Source organism: Hippocampus guttulatus, chromosome 1, assembly GCF_054856545.1.
Source record: "Hippocampus guttulatus isolate MCC_2025c chromosome 1, RoL_Hgut_1.0, whole genome shotgun sequence".
In the NCBI taxonomy this organism is placed as follows: Eukaryota; Metazoa; Chordata; class Actinopteri; order Syngnathiformes; family Syngnathidae; genus Hippocampus; species Hippocampus guttulatus.
This window is the reverse complement of record NC_141261.1, coordinates 4519932-4538035: the sequence shown is the minus strand read 5'-3', so window position 1 is coordinate 4538035 and position 18104 is coordinate 4519932. Positions and strand designations below refer to the sequence as shown.

General features: G+C 42.1%; 2 protein-coding genes across 3 annotated transcripts in view; one reads left to right on the top strand and one right to left on the bottom strand.

The window, feature by feature from the left end:
• The window catches only part of rapgef3 (Rap guanine nucleotide exchange factor (GEF) 3), a 32452-nt gene extending 17039 nt beyond the window's left edge, over nt 1-15413 (top strand). For both annotated transcript variants that reach the window (XM_086105334.1, XM_086105345.1), the window contains 23 exons: nt 1231-1402; nt 2754-2838; nt 3145-3205; nt 3461-3537; nt 4337-4483; nt 4559-4659; nt 5566-5654; nt 5744-5822; nt 6796-6946; nt 8371-8453; nt 8530-8560; nt 10927-11002; nt 11153-11290; nt 11376-11473; nt 11774-11899; nt 12058-12239; nt 12481-12571; nt 12658-12708; nt 13502-13589; nt 13681-13745; nt 13820-13874; nt 13993-14064; nt 14933-15413. In XM_086105334.1, coding sequence (XP_085961460.1) covers nt 1231-1402; nt 2754-2838; nt 3145-3205; nt 3461-3537; nt 4337-4483; nt 4559-4659; nt 5566-5654; nt 5744-5822; nt 6796-6946; nt 8371-8453; nt 8530-8560; nt 10927-11002; nt 11153-11290; nt 11376-11473; nt 11774-11899; nt 12058-12239; nt 12481-12571; nt 12658-12708; nt 13502-13589; nt 13681-13745; nt 13820-13874; nt 13993-14064; nt 14933-15051 — 2237 coding nt within the window. In that variant the 3' untranslated portion in view covers nt 15052-15413. The remainder of the gene's footprint in view (nt 1-1230; nt 1403-2753; nt 2839-3144; nt 3206-3460; nt 3538-4336; nt 4484-4558; nt 4660-5565; nt 5655-5743; nt 5823-6795; nt 6947-8370; nt 8454-8529; nt 8561-10926; nt 11003-11152; nt 11291-11375; nt 11474-11773; nt 11900-12057; nt 12240-12480; nt 12572-12657; nt 12709-13501; nt 13590-13680; nt 13746-13819; nt 13875-13992; nt 14065-14932) is intronic.
• Nucleotides 15414-15440: 27 nt separating this feature from the next.
• Nucleotides 15441-18104, bottom strand: part of itga5 (integrin, alpha 5 (fibronectin receptor, alpha polypeptide)) — a 45176-nt gene continuing 42512 nt past the window's right edge. The window contains exon 30 of the mRNA XM_086105324.1: nt 15441-18075. Within this exon, the coding sequence (XP_085961450.1) occupies nt 17992-18075 (84 nt within the window). The 3' untranslated portion in view covers nt 15441-17991. The remainder of the gene's footprint in view (nt 18076-18104) is intronic.

Here is an 18104-nt window from a genome sequence, read left to right as displayed (position 1 = left end):
TGTACCCAGAGAAACCCACGCAGGCACAGGGAGAACATGCAAACTCCACACAGGAAGGCCAAAGCCGGAATTGAGCCCTGCACTCCTGCACTGTGAGGCGGATGTGCAAACCAGTTGCTCAATATGCCGCTCACGATATTCTTATTCACTGCTATTTCTTTTCAAATATTCAGCTAATTCATTAAAATATTCAGCTAATAATATCACGGGCAGCACTCAGACATGCTTGAGAGGCTTAAAATGTGGTAACTTGAGCGTGCATGCACAAAATTCACTCAAGTCAAGTATACGCTAACTACAAGAGAAAGCGCGTTGTCTGGCTGGAAAACAAAAGTCCAATCAAGCGAGACACCCTCCATCATCCACTGAAGTGGGTCACTTGGAATAGATTTGCACAGATTTTCAGTCATATAATGGGCATTCCACAAGCACTGAATTGAACTCCGAACAAAACAACATGTCCCATGCGTCTGTCACACACAAACGTGAACACTGAATTTAACAATAAGGAGCAAAATAAAAGACAGGAAATGTTAAAGACAGCAACGTGGTATAGGCGGGAGGTACGCAGGACCTCCTGCGGACCCCCGAGCGTAGCATACGTCTGGTGCGTTCTCTACTCTATGCCAAATCCTCTGTCTGCCGCGATACCGCTGCCTGATTGTTTTGCACTTTTTAAAAATCTTTTCATTTAGGTTCACACAAATTTTATTATAGTTATCTTTATTATCGTATTATGTAATCGTAAAAATGTGATTCTAATGCATTTCAGGGTTTTGGAGAGCCAAATCCTCAAATTTCTTTCACCCGCGTGGTTTTGCCGCAGCGTCGTGAGGAGTGTCTGTTATTTCCGGATTTCAAAGGTGGCAACCCTAATTACAATAAATCATGTCAAGCGCAGAGTTCGTCTCTGTGTGCCCTGCGATTGGATGGCAAGCGGTTCAGGGTGTCCCCCGCCTACTGCCCAAAGACGGCTGGAATAGGCTCCGGCACGCCCCGCGACCCTTGTGAGGATGAAGCTGTTCAGAAAATGGATGGATGGATGGATGGATGTCAATCGCATATAAAGGATACTGTACACTCACTAACTTGTAATGGGGAGAATAGAACCTTAGTTGTTGCTATGGCAACCCCTAATCCAATGTTTTCATTTCATTTGCACACGCTTGCAACCGAATAAGCCGCATTTATTTGGTTCACTCGTGTTTTCGTTGTCTTTGCCGCGCCAAGTGAAACACGAAGCGAACTTTCACGACAAAGACACGCAGTTCTATCGCTTCCTGGATTCCGAGTGTGGACTGAACCACCTAACAAAGGACTCGGAGGACGAGCTGCAGGAAAGCCTGTCGTTGCTGTCTCAGCTGGGCCCTGACGCCCTGCTCACGATGATCCTACGCAAATGGTCAGTGCGACGGCTCTTCAAGAACACACTTCACCGGCCAGTCACAACATTCACATCACAAATCATCGGACCATACAAAACAGCCGAACAGGTTGTGAGATATTATATCCAGTTCCTGGGGAGGTTGCGGCTGTGTTTGTTTTTCCAGTAAGACCTACAAAGCTCAATCGCCTTGCGATTCCAAGGAATTTGCAGGCCGTCTCAACTTCTCCGTCTGCCGCGTGGCACGATGTGTCATTATTGTTTAGCTTGCCGTATTTTAAATGACATGTCATTCATATTACTTTATTTTAATGGACCAAATAACTGATGACACTTCATGCGGTGATTACAATTAATGTGGGGCTGTAGATAGAGTAAACATTGGAGCCAATATTCAGTGATGTACTGAAGGAGTGCTGATTTAACTCACACAAAACATTTGGTGTATTCTGTTCATCTTTAATTATGTAGATGTTTTGAAATAGAAAAGTTGAGCCCCCATATAGACGTCGTTACACATGTGCATATATAAACATCTGACTTTGCATTTACAAATGCATCAAGTGGGGCCTTGAGATACGACTTTAATTCGTTCCGTGACCACACTCATAACTCAAAATATTTGTATTGCAAATCATTTTTCCTTATTTAAATCAATGGAAATGCCATTAATCAGTTCCACCTTGCCCCCAGCCCCTCCTCCAAAAAAACAAAAACATGTTTTTAAAAAAATAAAATAGCAGTTTATAACATTTTACTTTATTAAAAGCGCACTGTAATGACAATGAAATATAATGTACTTAATAAACAGTTGTTGCCACATTTTTTGCTTCAGTTTAGTGGCCATTGTGTTGCTCCTTCTCATGTGCGCTATGTGGGGGCAATGAAAATACAGACAGAAACACACACAAAAAAGACTTTTACTGACTCGTTCAGGTGCAGTACTACACAGTGTTCGCGAATGATAAAGAACACATGAAAATTGCTATATTGTCTTTATGTTACTCCGATATCTTTTGTTAACTATGACTTAAAAGGTTATAAAACCCTGACACCGATGCTATTTGTTAACCTGTATAAGGTGCTTTGCATTTTTGTTAGCATTAGGCTAAATCATAAAATCATGTGCTTTTAACATGTAAACAAATATATATAATAAAATCAGACGTGCAACTCAGTCAGGTCACTTGAATCTCAAGGCACCACGTTAACTGCAAACATTTGCAAGCATTTGTCCTTTCATATTAAAACATATCTCAGTCTGTGAGGGATGAAAGTGATCTTGGATTCGCCCTGAATGACCTCATGGATGGACGATTCCTATTCTTGTCTGTATGGATCCATTTGTATGTTTGTCTGTTGTGTTTAGTCCAAATCAAAGAAGTGCTGAGGACCTGGAGGTCATTTTTGAGGAGCTTCTCCATCTCAAGGCCGCCGCTCATCTTTCCGCCTCGGTCAGTCTGGGTTATTGACCCATTTCTCCAGTGATCAGCATCCTTGATAGAATTCAGAACCAATATCGGATCAACGGAAAATCTCTTTATCATCATTTTAACCCATGACTGTACAGTGTGCTGCTTTTATTTGATTCCTTTTAATATTAAATGATCAAGAATCTTTTTTTAAACCACTCCCAGCACTCCTCATGCAACAATAATACTTTTCAATTTAGTTATAAGATATTCTATTAGAAGGAAACAGCGTTTCATGGTTGGATTTTTCATTTTTGAAGCCAACTTAAATCCGTGCTATGCCTGTAGGTGCGGAGGGAGCTGGCAGCTGTGCTGGTGTTTGAATCACATGCTAAGGCCGGTACCGTCTGTAAGTTGGCCAACTTTTATCCACGTATACACATCTCATTGTGAAGATCCTCTTTTCAGCGTAACACTACCTTTCGATAAAGTGTGTGTACAATCAGGGGCGTTCAAGAGCCCTTGAACCATAAGAATGAAAGTTGCGGTCAGGGTTCAGTCACAATGTGTGGACATAAATGATAAACCTTTTTGTACATGTGATGATACGTGTCAATGCATACTTGTGACATGTTCCACTGAGAGGTTTTTGTTGTTTTTCAAGTGTTCAGTCAGGGAGACAAAGGCACTTCCTGGTACATCATCTGGAAAGGCTCGGTCAATGTGATCACGCACGGGAAGGTAAATTGCCTGACGCTGATAAACACACAACAAAATTGCAATCACAACGGGGTAAAATGGGGGGGGGGGGGTGGGGGATCCCAGTTGAAAATCCAAAATGTGAAAAAAAATATTGGGAAAAATACATAGGAAATAAAAATCCTCAGATATGCAAATCCATGGGTGTTGAACTGCTAATATGGAAGGCTGCAGCCTCCCATTGGTGTATGAATGTCCGTGTGAATGGGTCAATGTGAGGCTTTGTCAAGCACCATATGGTGTGGATAAAGAGCTCTGTAAGTGCACTCCGTTTCCCATTTTACGACTCCATTTTGGTTTCTTGCTCAGCAGTCACCCTTGTGAGAATAAATGGAATAGAAAAATGGATGGATGGATGGATTTTTTATGCAAGAGAGCCCTATGTACTGGGAAAAAAAAATGCAGTATGTGGTTATTTTATTGTTTGGCTTCAAACCCTCTGTTGTTGGGTTAGGAAAGCGGATCTTTTATACATCATTAGAAACATGTAGTTTCAATAATGACATTGAAAATATCATTATTGGCCCCTCCAGCATTTAAGTCGGCCATCCCTGACTGAATGCATGCATATTTAAATGAAATTGAAAAATAAAAATCACGACTAGTTAACACAAACTTGAAATTTCTGGACTCAGGAAAAATCTGCAAATAAGTGTAGGCCATAATGGTTAAACTGGGGCTTTCCAATACAAATTTTCCGGTTCATCAACATTGAAAGAGGTTGATGCCGCATTATTTCTATTTAAAAACAACATTGACAATGTGAGGTGTGTGCATTCAGGGCCTGGTGACCACATTGCACGAGGGCGAGGACTTTGGGCAGCTAGCCTTGCTGAATGACGCCCCGCGCGCCGCCACAATAATCCTGAGGGAGGATAACTGTCACTTCTTGCGCGTGGACAAGCATGACTTCATACGAATTCTCAAGGTCAGCTAACTGTATCCTCATGTTTTGTTGTTGTGCAATAGTTAACGTTGTATTCATGCATTTCTCTGACTTCAGGATGTAGAGGCTAACACGGTGCGACTGGAGGAGCATGGGAAAACTGTGCTGGTGCTGGAAAAATGTGCTGACCCAGCTGAGCAGGGAGGAGCTGGAAACAAGTAAGGGATCCCTTAAATGCGGTTCGATTGATATGTTTCCATCCATCCGAGCCGCTTATCCTCATGAGGGTCGCGGGTGTGTGGGGGCCATCCCAGCTGTCTTCGGGCAGTTGGCGGGGTACACCCTGAACTGTTTGCGAGCCAATCGCAGCGCACAAATAGACAAACAGCTACCATATTTTCCGGACTATAAGTCGCAGTTTTTTTCATAGTTTGGCTGGGCGTGCGACTTATACTCTGGAGCGACTTTTGAGTGAAATTATTAACACATGATTATGTCATTTCACATGTTATTTTCGCATTAAACCACAAGAGGGCGCTCTCGGCCCGTGTTGATAAATCGACGATGAGTCTGATGTAAGCGACGTAGAAGAGGAAGCGGCGCGTCGTCTACCTCCCGAGTTGGGGGAGTTTTTTAAAAGTGACACAGAGGATGAAGATTTCATTGGATTTAGTGATTTGGAGTGAAACTGATAGTTTGGCAATCTTGTTAGCATGTTCTCTATGCTAGAGTTATCTGAATAACTATATATGTTACGTCGTTACTGACATTACCAGGCATGTCAGTCATGTAACGTTAGTATACCGTACACTTATTCAGCCTGTTGTTCTCTATTTTATTGTTATTTTAAATTGCCTTTCAAGATGACATGTATGTTTTTGGTGTTGGATTTTATCAAATAAATTTCCCCAAAAAATGCGACTTATATATGTTTTTTCCTTCTTAATGATGCATTTTTTGGCTGATGCGATTTATAATCCAGAGCGACGTATAATCCGAAAAATACGGTAATCAGAATCACACCAAGAAACAGATTCAAAAATTTAAAAACCTTGTTGACTGCTCCTTACATACTCAATGTACACATACGACAGTACAAATAATGTATTTCTTGTTCTGAGCAGGTACACCGTGATGTCAGGAACGCCAGAGAAAATCCTGGAACACCTCCTGGAAACGGTCAAGCTGGACTCCAACGGAAATGATGCAATCGGTGAGAGTTTTTTCTCGTCTTTTCTTATTTGGTTGACAAATAATGTGCACCACAGGTGTGTCACAACGTTTTTTTTTCCTGCCCGCTAGATTCATGTGTGAGCGACTTCCTCCTCACCCATAGAGTCTTCATGCCCTCCAGTCAACTGTGTCCTGCACTGCAGAATCAATATCCTTAAGTCATTCGTGTTCAAATCACATCTATTCAAATCTTTATGCTCTAAATATCGAATATACTGTTAAATTCCCTCATTAAGCCGCAAATTTCAAAACTTCTAGTTGTATATTGACTTCGTTTTGGTGAAATAATTAGAATGTCTTAAGTTTGGCTTTAGCTTTACGGGAAACCACCACTACGGATTTTGCACTACCACTGTCGTTTTTTTGGCAGGGTTTTTGCAATTGTAAATCTACTTTTTTCTCCTGTTCAAACAATATTTTTGTTATCCATTACGCTTCCGCTCTTATTAAATGTGAATAAATGTGTTGGTAAGGATTCAATAGACCCTAAAAAACATTTCAAGTGCCGTCAATGCTATTAAAACATGCCTAAAGTGTATTTAAAGCGGATATTTCTATATCGCGGATTATTTTCACATATTATGAGGGCTGGCTCAAACAGAGGATTTACTATAATCCTCTCCTTTTTGACACCATCAATTAACTCCACTTGTGTCACATGACTGACATTAGCAGGCTAAGGTGTACGTACATGAGCGGCTTACAAACCAATTCCATTGACATGTTGGGGAAAATAAATGTTTAAATTCAGTGGGTATTGTTTGTATACCCACTCCGGTTTTCCTCCCACAATCCCAAAAACATCCATGTTAGGTTAACCCTTTCATGTCCACTGTAATAACCACTGTCCCTGAAAGGGTTGATTGAACACTTGAAATTGTCCCTAGGTGTGATTATGAGTGTGAACGATTGTTGGTCTCTGTGTGCCTTGCTATTGTCTGGCGACCATTTCAGGATGTACACCGGCTAATGCCCCATGACAGCCGGAATAGGCTCCGGCACGTCCACCATCCTTGTGAGAATAAGCGGTTCGGAAAATGGATGGATGGATGCTTGTGTGCCAATACGCTCAATTGACTGGATTTTATGTTACTGGCTTTGTTTCTTAACTGGCGATGCACCTACCAGGCAGAGCTCTCTGAGGGATGCGAGCAAGAGAAGGCTGCCTACGTTCTCAACACGAAGCAGAAGGTGGTGAAGCTGGTTGGCCAATGGGTAGCGCTGTATGGTCTGCCGCTGCGAGAAGACCCCATTGCCATAACCTTTCTGGAGGTGAGGCGGGAGATCAGTTGTACGAACCTCAATTCCAATGAAGTTATGATGTGTGAAATATAACAAGAACAATACAATTATTTACAAATCCTTTTCAACTCAAATCAAATATTCAATTGAATACACACCAAGGACATGATAATGAATGTAAAAACATTTTTTCAAATACAGTATTCTCTCTCTTCAAATTTGATGCCTGCAACATGTTCCAAAAAAAGCTAAGAAAGGGACAACAAAAGACTGGGAAATTTGAAGGATGCTCAAAAACAACTGTTTGCAACATTTCACAGGTTAACTTGAAACAGGTAAGAGTCATAATTAGGTACAAAAGCAGCATCAAAGGTTCTGTTATTCACAAGCAAGGATGAGATGAGGACCACCACTTTGTGAACAAATGAGTGAGCAAATAGTCCCAACAGTTTACATTTGTCAATGTACAATTGCAAAGAATGTAGGGGGTTCATCATCTACGGTCCCTAATATCATCAAAAAATTCCGAAAATCTGGACAGAACTACACTTAAGCAGCAAGGCTGTAAACCAAAATTGAATGCCCGTGACCTTCAATCCCTCAGGTGACACTGTATCAAAAACCAACATCAGTGTGTAAAGGATATAAAACCACAGTTCACACACTGCATCTACTGCACGTTAAAACTCTACCATGCAAAGTGAAAGCCATATAACTATCACACCCAGAAACGACACCGGCTTGCCTGGGCCCGACCTTATCTGTTATAAACTGACACCAAATGCAATTGAGTCTTGTGGACTGACGAGTCCTAATTTCAAATGGTATTTGGAAATCATGGATGTCCCGTGGACCAAAAAAGAAAATAACCATCCAGACATGTCAGCACAAAGTTCAAATTCTAGCATCTGTGATTCCATGGGTGTGTATTAGTGCCCATGCCATGAGTAACTTGCACATATGTGAAGGTGCCATTTATACTGAAAGGTACATAAAGGTTTTGGAGCAACATAATTATGCTACTATCAAAACTATGTCTTTTTCAGGATCGTCCTTTATTTCAGCACGACAATGCCAAGCATTATTCTGCACTTGTAACAACAGCAGAGATCTGTAGTAAAAGAGGGAGAATATGAGACTGGCCTGCCAGCAGTCCAGACCTGTCTGTCATTGAAAACGCATGGGGCATTATCTAGCATAACCGTGGTAAACATGCCCCTGTCACAGCTTTATTGGAATATGGCACAGGCATCAAATTAAAAATGAGTGAATATTTTCAGAAAAACAAAGTTTATTAGTTTGGTCATTAAATATATTGTCTTTGTTGTGTATTAGATTGGATATAGGTTGAAAAAGATTTGCAAATCATTGTAATATGTTTTTATTTATATCTTTTAGAAACAGCGTTTAAAAGTATGTGTGTATTTGTATATTTCTTGTGTGCTCTCAAACAGAAGCTGAAGAAGGACATTGCAGCTAATTATCATTTGTCTGGCGTGCTGAAAGATCAATTCCGGGACAGAAGGAAAACCAAAGTGTAATGCTCTTAAAACATCCTAGCACTCCTCAAGACTTAAAACGCAGCTAATGCAGTATATTGTCATCTTCACCAGGTTGGAGAATGGATACCATTCATTGGGCAGGGTAAGGGATGTAATTCTTTGTTTGCCTGGCTGTCTATCATCATAGCTATCATATCTACTGTTATCTGTCTGGAGGAATGTTCTCCAGGGATTCTATGAATCCACAATAGACATACAGTCTACCAAAAGCAAGTGTAGGCTATTTACTTAAAAGAAAACTCCAAAAGCAACATAATGTCATGTCATGTTTTAATTTTCGTTTGTGGATTTTGTTGTTTCTTTGAGTGAAGCAAATTTCTCACTGATTCCAGCGTTAAAGTCCGGATCGATGTTGAATCCACTCATCTTTTAAAAAAAAATTGAATTTTCTGAGCTCTCACTTTCATTGTGTCTGTTAGGTACTGACCGAACAGAATAATGTTTTAGGATTCTAAAAATGCAGGCTCTGACAAAGTGTGATTACAAAAATATTTGTTAAAGAAAATCGCTGGTCACGGGGTGCCAGGAAAAACAATACATGAAACCAAAAGCACTTGCAAAAGACAAGGTTCGATAAAACACAGAGAACAGCCAAACAAAATATCTAAAAGTCCAATAACACAAAAACAAAGAGCAATACTGGAGTAACAAAAGTACTAATTAAACAAGGATCTATGAACAAAACAAGAGCAACGTTGAATAGTATCGAGAGATCTAGCAAATCACACTTAAAGCACAACAACAAGCAAGGTCAATAATCTGATAAGGAGTGGCAGAAGTCGGAGTTTAAATACGCAGCCAAGCTTGATGGGGTAACGAGGCGCAGGTGCACCTGCTGGAGGGAAACGCCCTTCACTCCAGCTGCAGCTGGAACTCAATCAAGACAGAACATGACCGTGGCCAAGATGAGCAAGTTCAAATGTAACACAGAACTCATGTCTATTTTTAAATATAGATATCTATCTATCGAGAGAGAGAGAGAGAGAGAGAGAGAGAGAGAGAGAGAGAGAGAGAGAGAGAGAGAGAGAGAGAGAGAGAGAGAGAGAGAGAGAGAGAGAGAGAGAGAGATTAATTTTGGGTGTCGATTATTCAACTAGGGAGGCCCGGTGGGGCCAGTGGTTAGCGCGTCGACCCTGTGTGGAGTTTGCATGTTCTCCCCAGGCCTGCGTGGGTTTTCTCCGGGTACTCCGGTTTCCTGCCACATTCCAAAAACCTGCATGGCAGGCTGATTGAACACTCAAAATTGTCCCTAGGTGTGAGTGTGAGCGTGGATGATTGTTCGCCTCTATGTGTCCTGCGATTGGCTGACAACCGGTTCAGGGTGTCCCCCGCCTGCTGCCCGAAGACGGCTGGGATAGGCTCCAGCATCCCCCGCGACCCTTGTGAGGATAAGCAGATTGGAAAATGGATGGATGGATGGATATATATTGAGAGCAAGAGAGGATGTGCGTGTTTTTTTCACCCCCCCCCCTCCCCACATTGTGCTTTTGGTTTCATATCCTCTAGTCTTCATCAAGCTGACTTTGAGTATTTATTTTTCCAGGCATGGTTTGTCGCAATGGATTTCCAGTGTGAATCCCTGTTTGTACAGTACATGCTTCTTTGCCTTTTCTGAAATGTTTTAAATCAGTCTACTGTACCTCTCTTATGCTGCTGGTTCAGATCCCAATCTTTCAAAAAGGAGACAAGGAAAGCAAAATAAAGTATTAGCCATGCTATTTGAAATGTATCCAAAAGCTATACATAGTCTCTGATAGAAGTCTTTGGACTGTGATATAGTATTTCTCCTCTTAAAAGGCGATGTATTAAGTTGACTTAACCGAATTATGAAATGTCTCTTTCCCCTTTTTGCATCCCTATCCGATCATCTCCAACTCCCGCGGCTCGACTTGTCCATTAGCATAACTTTATGACAGACAGCTACGACGTCGGACCCATAGTGTGAGGGTTGGTATAAGACGAGTCAGCGGTATTCAGTTCAAGGCGCAAGAGAGATGCCCTTTAATATGGTCCAATCTCTTATATTGAAGATGCTCATTTACAATTTTTAATGAGAGTCGATGGGCAATGTTTTATAAATTCAAAAAAAATAAATCTATGTATAAATGAAGCAGTCATCGTGATCATTTTCTTCATAACTCTTGTTTTGAAAGTTTCCTTTTTCTTTAATCTCAGTTCAAATGTTACTTAAATATTTCGGGTACAGTGAATAAATCTTTTATGATGGCAACCGTGTGACCTGATGCAATAAACTGTTCCCAAATGAAAATGCAAATCAGCTTGTCAGGTTGCCTCGCATCCTGAAAAAGATATGGTATAAATAAATCATACATTGTGTTAGCTAAATTGAGGAATATCTTTATAAATACTCAAGCAAAGGTGCAAAATGGTGATACAAATGTGTTGATTCCCTGTTGTTGCTATTTTGTTCCGATGTCCTCTCAACAGAACAACTCATTTGACTGGTTTCCTCAGAGTGAGGAACCTGTTGGACGGATACAGCCAATGAGAGCGCAGGATAAAAGTGAGCTGTCAAAACATTCCAATCTAATCAGACAGATTCCGTATTCACAAAGCCAAACTGGGCTTGTTTTGGCCTACAACGTGGAAAAGTCGCCTCGGCCGTATGTAGTAACAACAAAGTAATGCGGTGACGCTCTGCTCTTGGGTCCAGTATTGTACGAGATTTACACGCCAGACCACCAAGCTCTCACGCTGATGCTGCCGGTCAACATGTCCGTCCAGGAAGTGTTGCTGTCATTGGTCAAACCCGGAGGAGATCACGTGCTGGTCAAGATGAACTCAGCAGGAGGTGCAAATCACAAACACATTTTCTGCTTTTCTTTCTATGCTCGTAAAAACCTTGACCAACTCTTTACCGTTTGACACCCTGACAGAAAGAGCCGAGTTAAAATTGGATGCCACCGGCGTGTTCACCGCGCTGGGACTCAACGAGAGACTCTTTCTCTGCACCAGTAGCCAAGTCGAAAAACTGGTGAGGATATTTTGAATGTGGTTTTAAAAGCAAAAGTAATTGGACAAGCTGCTGGTAAAAAAAAAAAACATCGTCTGAGCACACATTCATTTCTTTCATAAACTGTATGCATGGACTGATATTTGGGGCAACTTAATCGATGTGCTGGCTGCTTTTCTAAGCTACAAAGTACATTGAAAGGCAAAATTTGTCATTTGGGGTATTTTTGTTGAGATGCCAGTCCTGGAACTTTTCCGACACACCTTATATGGTTCGACCTCATCTTCTATCTTCTCTCTCTCTCTGATTCTCTTCACTCAGACGCCCATGAAAGCGCAGCAGGGTCCCGAGCAAGGAAGTGCCAACACATTTGAGCACACGTGCTCCAAGGACCTCGCCGGTGAACTCACCGACTACGACTGGGAACTCTTCACAGCCATGCATGAGGTCAGTCATTTTTTTTTCCATCAAGTGCAAAGCAAATGTTCATTTCCATTTAGAGGATTTTATAGCAGGATTGAGTTTTTTTTTTGTTTTAGAAGATTGGTTCTTCTCGTATTTTCATCACCACACCGAGGATGATAATCCTCTTCCTGTTCCTCCAGGCAGAGCTTGTCCATTACGTTTTTGGCCGTCAAAAGTTCCCGGGCGCCGTAACGGCCAACCTGGAGCGCTTTGTGCGCCGCTTCAACGAGGTCCAGTACTGGGTGGTGAGCGAGCTCTGCCTCTGTGAAGACCTGGTCAAACGAGCCATCCTGCTCAAGAAGTTTGTCAAGATTGCCGCAGTGTAAGAGTCTCGCTGAAGAAAAATTGCAACTATGATCGTGCAACATATCATTTGGAAGTTTGTTGTTAATGGCATAAAAACTCTTGTGGTGTCTTTCACGCATTTCAATCTGATAAATGAGGGAAAAAAAACTCATTTATCTGTTCTGCGGAATAGAAAGGTCTCAAACTGAGGCGGACAACTGAAAGCGTTCACGTTCAAAATACGTTTCTCCTCACCAACTCGCTTTATGTCCTTTCAGATTAAAAGAGCAGAAGAATCTCAATTCTTTCTTTGCCGTGATGTTCGGTTTGAGCAACAGCGCCGTGCGTCGGCTTTATAAGACCTGGGAGGTGACACTTCGACTTCATGTGTGACATTTGACTGTGCGTAATGTCACCATTATTTCTCATCATCAGCCTTTATTTGTTATTTGTAGAGAATACCCGGTAAGACAAAAAGAATCTACTGCACCTACGAAAGGTTAATGGTAAGTTGGACTGAAAATAGATTGTGCTTTTTAACATTGGTTTTTTTTTTTTTTTTTGCGCACCAAGCACATTTTTTTCACTATTTCACACAGTTTCCAGGTGTCTAAATAACATCAGTGGCATGCCTATGCATACCTGTCAACTTTTCGGAGCGCCAACCTGTATAAACTACCAAAAAAATCCTTATAACATACCAAAGCATTTTATGTCAAAATAACGGCAGAAAAAAACCCCACGAAATTTTCAATGATATTTATTGTAGATCTCCATAATACGATGTCTGGTTAATGTCTAATCATCTACTTAGTGGCATTACTGTGTTCAGAGTTGTATTCCTGCGTTACTTTTTTCACCAACTCCAAATGCTGACCCATCGGCTCGAAGTTACAGCATCCATTCATATTTACTTTGGAAATGTAAATGAAAGCATTCGAGTAGACTAGCACCATTCTGGGCAAAAGCAAACGGAACTACCTGTTAGGGGGGGGGGGGGGGGGGGACAAAAAACGGAAATTTTCAGAATCCGTATGATTAGTGCGACACGACCATATACGTAAGATTCACCACAAAATCCGTATGAACTATGGCTAAACCGTATGAGTTGACAGGTATGCCTATGACTCATTTGGTGTGTATGTGGCACATCACCGAACAACAACATTGGCACGTGGGACAAAAATGTTAAAAAAAAAGCACTGTCACGTCTCCTACGGAAACGGAATATCGAAAGAAAAATGGTGCCACCTGGTGGCCGCTCTCCCCCTAATGCAAAATATGCTGTTTTGCGCCCAGGATCCTTCTCGTAACCACCGAGCTTACAGGCTGGCTGTTGCCAAACTCAGCCCCCCTTACATTCCCTTCATGCCTCTCATACTCAAAGGTAACCAAAGGTTGTCGTCGCTGTGCAGTAACGGTACAGTGCGTTGACATCACTGGCGAAAAAATGACTTGCATGTTCTGTCTTTTGGCAGACATGACATTCATCCATGAGGGAAACCCCAATTTAGTGGACCGACTGGTCAATTTTGAGAAGATGGTAAGACAGACTTGCGCTTACCGAGTTGTATAGTTCCTGACATTTGTTTTCTCACTTCAATCTTCTTCCTTAAGCGCATGATTGCCAAGACTGTGAAAATGGTGCGACGTTGCCGGAGCCAGCCTCACGGTTAGTGTCAATCTTGTTGACAGTTTTCATGTGGACAAAGAGTACCGATCTGTGATCCGGCGGTAGCGGAAAACTGTGCCGAATGACATCAACTGACGCGTTTCTACTCCCTCCGCAGTGCCTTCATCGCCACAGCGGGGCCTCGCTGATAGAATGTTTCTGGAAGGCCCTGCTACTCGCATATCTACATGTAAGTAAGAGATTACGTTTAGGTGGAGATGGTCTCATCGCACGATGAAGCTTCTACCTGTTAGTCTTCTTCGAACAGTTCATTGTGATATTGTGACCGCTGCTCTGTGAAGGTTGGCAGGTTTGGGGTGTTTCGTCACTGCGCTCGCATTGTTCCCGTCATCAACTGCCGTTGATATCCTCGGCCGACCTGGTCCGTGTCTGTTGCTGAGTAGTACACCAGTCGTTTCTTTTTCAGGACATTCCAAATGATTGTCGTGGCTACGCTCAATGTGTGCGCAATAGCTTTGATCAATGTTCCCTCTTCTCTCGGCTTCAAAATGGTTTGCTTTTCTCCCATAGAGAGCTCTCTGGTCTTCCTGGTTGCTTAAAAGCGAATGCAGTTTTCACGGGAGAAACCCAAAACCAAAAAAACAACCACTGTCTAATGTTTAAGCAGTCGTTCTAAAAGGCAACTCCGGAGCAAGGAGGGACACCAATCAGTCACGTTCTCATACTTTTGCCCACTTGAAAAGTGGGTAGCATCACACAAAAGGGCCTCTGTTTTGACTACCATGAAATAAAAGCTGGACTTCTGAACTTTAGTATCAGATTTTGATCTGAGAGCCAAATGTCTCAATAGACAACAAAAACAAAGGCATTTACAATACTTTTGGATGGGCTAGCATTGCGATGTGCCACTCAAAATGTGCATTTTGCACCTCTTCCAATCGAAAGAACCGTTGATACATAGCGACATGCTCTCGAAGAAAAAGACAATGAAAACGGGATTTCCGCAATTCACAGCGTCAATTTTTAGATTTATCAGCTACTAAGATTAAGAACAATCTCATTGACTCTCTTGCTTCATTGTTCTCCCATCTTTGCAGATTCCGACCACGCCCTCCCTCTGCGGAATCCCAGCAACATCCGACACTACATTCAGAACTTGAATGTGATCGACAGCCAGCGCAAACTAACGCAGCTATCGAGGACACTCGAATGCTAGCAGCCACACCTAACCCGAAAACTCTGCGAACAAATACTCGGCTCTGGTTGGAGCAACGACGATCTCTTGAGGTGCTGTTAGGCTGGTTGTCGTGGAGACCAAATCAAGGAAGAGAAAACGACTTCATGCTGAACCAGAATCCAACTGAACGGCCTTCCCACACACCGCCGTGTTTGTATTATTTATCGTATATTCTGTCACGTCACGTACAGTGCAGTCAAGCACAATTTCAACACCGGAGGAACACATTCAGCCTTTCACTATTCGGTTAGTCTTTTGTGCACAAATGTTTTATAAATCAGTACATGTATAGGCGTATATTTTATACATTTGTTTTTCTTAATAAATTATTTTTTCCCAAAGATGTGCATTTGGTGAAACCACCGGGGAGTTGTTAAAAAGGGGAACAAGTTTATTTAAAATACAAATCATACAAGGTAGAAATGCAAGAATTTGGAACAAATTGACCTCCGAGACGCCCTCCTCCCCCTCTAACAAAAATCAAACACAAATCCCCAATATGGGGTGAGAAAATTCACCAGTTACCATTTGGATTCGGAAATACTCCACTAGTTATAAATATGTACAACGTCTTTTTTCTTTTTTTTTTTGGAAGAGAAAGAAGGCTGGGACATGCCAACAATTGAAAATAAAATAAAGGGGGCGAGGGGTGCAGTTCCTTCACATGATGTAACCGCAGGGGGACTCTGGAGGTGACGCCCTGTTCTTATAAATAATGGCTTGATATTCGGAAGAGTTTTGTAGACCATTTGAAATCGCTATTCTATACGCGAGGGGCGGATATTGAATGAGGCAAACAAACGTGAATCACGTGTTTAGTAAAACAATCATGTTTGGACAGATGCAACCATACGGCGCAGTCATCACCATGTCAACTCTCCGAGATTGGTGTTCGGCATCCGTGCAACAAAGTGGTGACAAATCCATTCAAAAAAAGCGTGGACTCAAAACAAAAGACGAACCTGAACAATGACATATGTGCTTATCACAAACAAAACTTACTTTAGATCGCATCTCAAAGCTCTGGCTTGTCATAATTATAACTCATAAAAACAATGACTTGGAAAAAAAAAAGGTGTGAATATAAATATTGCACATCTAAACAAGGTCCCAGTGCCTGGTTGGCCCCTTTGTGATGACAGTATGATATCGCAATACTTCTCCACTGATGACAAGAGTATTGCGATACCTGTACATCACTAACAATAGCGTCGAAAAACTATTACATAATTGACGACAGCATTGCGATTTTTCTAACTCAATGACTGATCATATAATTGGATCATAGTGACAATATGGTCGATGAGGCTCAGTGGGTTACACCGCTGTTGTTTGACACAAGGATTTTGGGTAGCCCGGCGCACCCGCGACCCTCGTGAAGATAAAGCGGTTCAGATCACGGATGGATGCATGACAATATTCCTACAAAAAAAAAAAATGCCCATGATATAATTGGACCATCGTGTCACAATGCTTCAACTCAATGACAATATTAATACTTTTACACTTTGGCACATAAGTAGATTGGTGGCTTGAGCTTGGTGGTGTTGCTGTGACCTTTCTCCTGATTCTGCATCTTTCTATCTGACCGCACCCTTAACCAGTTGAAACTACTTAGGACGGTGGAGTGACCCACAGAAAGATAGCAACACGTTTAGGTTAGACCCCATGGAGTCACAGCTCAGGAAGTATATAGATTGTTTTGAAGAGGCCAAACATTTGATGACATTAGAATCGGAATGACAATAGTATCGCAATACTTTTCCCTCAGTGACAAGAATATCACTAATTTATTATTTTTTTTGTATCAAGGCTTTGATAGTAAAATGTGGATGGCGCTGACATGTTTGCCGTCAGGGTGGAAAGTCAACATCAACAATAAATGGCTAACCAGGACTTATCGGTGGGAACGCTGGAGGAGTTCATCCAATAAAACTAACATTCATAAATATACCATTCACACAAATGCATGTCCAATATCACACTCACAAGTCAGAAAGTATTTGCATGTCAAAGTCCGAGAGCAAGATTAAAATTACATTTTTAAAAAATCGCAACGCTTGTCTTGATCAAGTTCAGTCATGCAGTCTTTTGGTAGTGGGCTGATTTTTTTTTCTTTCTTTTTTAGTCAAAAGGGTCATAAATAGAATATGTCACAGTAACGCCAAGCTGAAAACAGGCTCCTTCACACTTGCAGAAATAGTAACGCCTGTTCCTGACATGAACCATCGGTCTGGGCTACAATGCTGCTGATTGTCAGGTACAGGGCTCTGGTTCGAGGCATCGTGACTTTTCAGAGTACAAAAACGTTCTCTGGTGGAACTTTTAAAGCAAGGCTTCAAGGTTGTCCAGTTCCAGTCTCATCTCGAGCTATTCAGAGGATTCCGGTGTACGAGCAAAGCGATCAGTAGCAGGCAACTCGAGAACTCGTATGGAGCGCGAGTCAGTCTTTGGCATCTTTGGAAGTGAATCAGTAGATTTTCTTTGAGTGCAAAAACAACTCAATGCAGCACCGTCCTCCGACCTGAGGCAGAGAGATCGTCGCCACGGACGGACTCGAAACGTCCGCCCTGGCGGTTGTCTATACCCGCTTAACCTGTCCCGGGTGCTGGAGACATTATCCAGCATGCATTTGGGACAATCCTGGGAGCATCAAGGACAGGTCAGCTCCATAAACTAAGAGTCGATCTCAATGATCTATCCTGCCAACCAACCTGCCAACAAACATAAATACAAAATGAAACAAAACATTCATTTGGTTTGAGAGTACGTCTGGAATTGTCTTCTGGCCAGTCTTGTAGTTCCAGTGGTCTCGTTTCTTTGCTCCTTTGTCCTCCTCCGTCGCGTGTCTCCCTTGCAATCATGTGGCCTGGTTCTGTGGTTCTGCGGCCCTGCTGGCGGGAGCCTCGCGTGGGCCGCTCAGGCCTCCGAGGCAGCCTGCGGTTTGAGTTGGGCTTTCTCCATGGCGGTGCCGTACGGGAGGGTTCTCTTGAAGAAGCCGAACTGCGGAACGACATGGAGCAACAGTTCAG